Source organism: Austrofundulus limnaeus, unplaced genomic scaffold (assembly GCF_001266775.1).
Source record: "Austrofundulus limnaeus strain Quisiro unplaced genomic scaffold, Austrofundulus_limnaeus-1.0 Scaffold358, whole genome shotgun sequence".
Classification (NCBI taxonomy): domain Eukaryota; kingdom Metazoa; phylum Chordata; class Actinopteri; order Cyprinodontiformes; family Rivulidae; genus Austrofundulus; species Austrofundulus limnaeus.
In genome coordinates, this window is record NW_013952760.1 from 75,043 (window position 1) to 79,375 (window position 4,333).

General features: G+C 50.7%; 1 protein-coding gene across 7 annotated transcripts in view; it reads right to left on the minus strand.

Moving 5' to 3' along the window:
• Nucleotides 1-21: 21 nt before the first annotated feature.
• Nucleotides 22-4,333, minus strand: part of btr30 (bloodthirsty-related gene family, member 30) — a 6,637-nt gene continuing 2,325 nt past the window's right edge. For 4 of the 7 annotated variants that reach the window (XM_014023135.1, XM_014023132.1, XM_014023133.1 and 1 more), the window contains exons 3-13: nt 3,632-4,078; nt 3,404-3,508; nt 3,224-3,319; nt 2,644-2,877; nt 2,384-2,570; nt 2,216-2,305; nt 2,062-2,088; nt 1,070-1,096; nt 799-974; nt 535-690; nt 23-457 (exon numbers count right to left, since the gene is read on the minus strand). In XM_014023135.1, the coding sequence (XP_013878589.1) occupies nt 248-457; nt 535-690; nt 799-974; nt 1,070-1,096; nt 2,062-2,088; nt 2,216-2,305; nt 2,384-2,570; nt 2,644-2,877; nt 3,224-3,319; nt 3,404-3,508; nt 3,632-4,078 (1,755 nt within the window). In that variant the 3' untranslated portion in view covers nt 23-247. Of the gene's footprint in view, nt 458-534; nt 691-798; nt 975-1,069; nt 1,097-2,061; nt 2,089-2,215; nt 2,306-2,383; nt 2,571-2,643; nt 2,878-3,223; nt 3,320-3,403; nt 3,509-3,631; nt 4,079-4,333 lie in introns of all 7 variants that reach the window. The other 3 variants (XM_014023139.1, XM_014023134.1, XM_014023138.1) reach the window with 3 other exon arrangements.

Sequence of the window (4,333 nt, forward strand, 5' to 3'; positions counted from 1 at the left end):
CGATCAGGACTTGATCAGGACAGGATCAGGACTCGATCAGGACAGGATCAGGACAGGATCAGGACTCGATCAGGACAGGATCAGGACTCGATCAGGACAGGATCAGGACTCGATCAGGACTCGTGAGTCTGACTCCTCACATTCAGTTTGTTAAGAACTTGTCTTCTGCTGAACCCAGCTGCAGTTTGTGTCTTCCCATCAGAACCTGTACCACCCTGCGTCCGGTTCTGGACCTGGACCCAGCTCCTCAGGCCAGCTGCTGCTGTGTGGTCATGAGGATCAGAGGGACCTCCTTGTCTCCGGTCCCCAGCAGGGGGAACATCCTCTCGGTGAACTCAGAKGGGGAGTGGAAGCTGTAGATCTCCGTCCCCGTCTTCACATTGAAGAAKGACACCTGTCCCTCGTCTGCGTCCAGGAACACGCCCACCTGTCTCAGCTTGGGGTGGTGACCTTTGACCTGTGTTRGAGAAGCAGAGATGGTCAGCCTGCAGGGGGGCAGGCTTCAGTAACACTGAGGTGAGACCAGGACCTGACCTTGGTGAGGGGTGGGGCTGTGAGCGCCCGCAGCTGGCTGCTGGACCACCAGAGGGCGTAGTAGCCGTTAGCTGGACTCATGTCGAACAGGCCTTTCCTCTGAGCAGACTCACTGACCACGCCCAGCTTCCAGTCCTTGTTCTCACCCACAAACACCTGCAAGACCAGGACCAGGGTCAAACAGAGCTGATACTGGTCCTGCTCAAACACCTGATCTAAACAGGCCCCCCCAGTAAGACTAGTGGATCTGGTCCTGGTTCTGACCTCCCAGTAGTGGCGTCCGGAGCTGAAGCCCTCCTTGGCGATGACGCAGGACCACACGTCGAACCTCTGCTGGCTGTTCCTGAAGAACTGCAGCTTCTCTCCTCTCTTCACCTGCTTCCTGTCCTCAGACAGGATCAGGAACGGGTACGCAGTCACCGGGTTCAGCATCACGTCCTCTGAGGGGACACCAGGACAGAACCGTGAGAACCGGACCTTTACGCCGGTTCTGATCAGAGGTTCYGTCAGTTTTAACTGATCTGATCAAACTCACCCATGTAGGCCCGGGCCTTCTTTGGACCTGAAACAGAACAAGTCCCGTTAATCAGAACCGGCTTGTTTTAAAACTGAACCTGCAGTTGGACTGGAACCAGAAGCAGAACCGGTTCTGTGTAGAACTGGAACTATGGGATCAATCTTGTGCCAGCAGGAAGTGAGTCTGAATTCTTCAGATTAAATCTGAATGTTCAGAATTTGAATTTGAATGAATTGTTTTGAAACTGAATTTAAAGTTTTGTATCTGAATTAATTTTCTTTGAAACTGTATTTTGGTTAATTAAAACTTCAGTTTGACTACTTTCACTTTCAGTTCCATAATTCAGATKTTTGTGTCACATCCTGGTCCTTGAGAAAGCCAGGCAGAGTAATCAAACACAGATCCACAGATTTATGTTTCACTTTGGTGAAGTTTCCCTTCTGGATGTAACAGAGTTGATGCAATCCACTGTAAAAGTGACAAAAACACACAAAGTTATTTTATTGCAGTGATTAATTTGACCTATATGTAGAAAATGTTACATTTACATCATGGATCACATATTGATCAGATGCTGCTGACTGATCCATGATGTCATCATGTAAATGTAACATTTTCTACATATAGGTCAAATTAATCACTGCAATAAAATAACTTTGTGTGTTTTTGTCACTTTTACAGTGGATTGCATCAACTCTGTTACATCCAGAAGGGAAACTTCACCAAAGTGAAACATAAATCTGTGGATCTGTGTTTGATTACTCTGCCTGGCTTTCTCAAGGACCAGGATGTGACACAAACATCTGAATTATGGAACTGAAAGTGAAAGTAGTCAAACTGAATTTTTAATAAACCAAAATACAGTTTCAAAGTAAATTAATTCAGATACAAAACTTTAAATTCAGTTTCAAAACAATTCATTCAATTTCAAATTCTGAACATTCAGATTTAATCTGAAGAATTTTAATTCAGTTCCTGTTGGAAGAAGATTGATCCCATACTGAACTCACCTGAAACCTGTTTGGATTTCTTCACATCTGAGGAGGAACAGAAAAACCAGATCAGCTTTAAAAAACTGTTCCCCCAACCAACAGTCTGCCACTTCCAGCTGGTCCAGAACCTGATCCTGGACGGACCCGTGTTCAGGTCCAGGATGGCCCTCACCTCTCAGAGACCACTGACTCATCCTCAGGCTGGCCTTGCTCCCCCTCAGACTCATCATGCTCTCAGCTGCCAGCAGGTCTCTGGGGGAACCTGGAACCACAGAGACCAGGACTCAGACTTCAGAACACACCTGGACACACACACACCTGTGGACAACAGGGGACTCACAGGAGCCTCTAGAACCTCTGGAACACCTGGGATGGACCCCCCCAGTCCGGATGTCTTCAGTCTTTTCCTTCAGCTCAGACAGGCCGTTCTTCACCTCCTCCAGCTGGAAGTGAAGGGACAACTCCGAGTCATCGTCCACGTCCTCCTGCGTGGCGTCCTCGAGAGGAGACATGGCGTCGTCGTAGCTCTGAGAGGAGGAGGAGGAGGAGGAGGAGATTTTCTCCTTCTGCTCCTTTTAGAGACAAAGACAGAAGTCTCACCTGCAGGAAGCTGATGTGGTCCTGGCTGATGGCCTGGACCTCCAGCGTGGCCCTCCTGTCCGTCAGCAGGCTAAGCTCCGCCTCCAGACGTTGGACAGACCTGTCCCCCTTTGACACCACAGCCTCCAGCTGGTTCTGGATCCCGCCCACCACCTGAGTCCGGATCCTGTCCAGAGCGGCGGACACTTCGTCCAGAAGGAGTTCAACTTCTCCTCGCTCTTTGTCCGCGTAGCTCTGAGACAGAAAGACGAGACAAAGTGTCCTGATCCAGTCCTCGTGTCCTGATCCAGTAATCCAGACTGTCCTGGATCCTGTTCTGGTCTGAACCAACTGGTYTGAAGGTCCTTCAGAGTCTCTCAACTGGTCCACTAGGATCTCATGTTCAGGAACAAAGTGGCCAAAGACCAATTTTGAGCGTGTCAGAAGACCTGTTGACCTGGACCAGAGACCAGGACAGTCTACAGACCTGTTGACCTGGACCAGAGACCAGGACATTCTGCAGACCTGTTGACCTGGACCAGAGACCAGGACAGTCTGGATCAGGAGTTCTAAACCCAGATTCAAAGCCTCACTCTCAGACCTGCAGGCCCTCCAGCTTGGTCTTCAGTTCCCCCATGCGGATCTCCTTCTCCTTGATCCGGTTCACGATCTCCTGCTCCGTTCTCGCCACCAGTTTCTGGACACACAGGTGGATGCAGACAGGTGAGGACAGGTGGTCACCTGGACCTCAGACACACCTGGACCTCAGCAGGTCTCTTACCTGTTTCCCCTGTCTCTCGGTCTGGACTGAGACGGTTTCATGGGTCCGGTGTTTGTCCAGGAAACAGATGGCACAGATGCAGTGCTGACAGGTTCGACAGTAAACCTGGAGACACAAAGACGTGTCAGAGCTGTGACGCAAGCTAACATCACATTCATCTCAACAGACGTGGGGGCAGGTGACTGGAAACAGGAAGTTGTGGATGTGTGTGGTGGGCGTGGCTCTTGCCTCCAGCAGGCGRCGGTGCTCGGTGCAGGTGCGGCCCCTCAGGGCCTCCTGGGGGTCCATCAGGGGGTGTTTGGCGTAGAAGGCGGTGGTGTTGTGCGGCTGGACGTGCTCCTCGCAGTAGGAGGCGGTGCAGGTGAGGCAGGAGCTGACCGCCGGCCGCTTGACCCCCGTGCAGATGTCGCACCACACCACGTCACCTGACGCCTTGGTGTTGGCGGGCGGCGGGCCGAACGGGTCGGTGCTGCCGCTGTCGTCGTACATGGCGTCCACCAAACCGTTGCTGGCCGGCGCCGAGAGGCCCGTGGCTCCATAACGGTTCTGTTTGTATTTGTCTGCGATGAGAGCGAACACCTTGTTGATGCTGAGGCGAGGACGCTCGTCAAACTGATGCTTACACAGGGGACAGGTGCAGACCGGACTGGAGGCCCAGTACCCCCCGATACACGCCTGTACACAGGACACAACACAGGAGTACTCACTGAGTACTTCACTTTGTACTTTTCTTCAGGGTGTGTCATTATGGAGCTCCGCTGGGGTCATAAGTTTTGTTCAAAATAAAAGATTTTTGAAACTGAAAAAACAAAATGTTTGAAACTTTTCCAGATTCTAATTTAATGTTTTTAAATTTAATTTTTTTATTGTTTTGAACAAAACTTATGACCCCAGCGGAGCTCCATAATGACACACCCTGAAGAAAAGTAC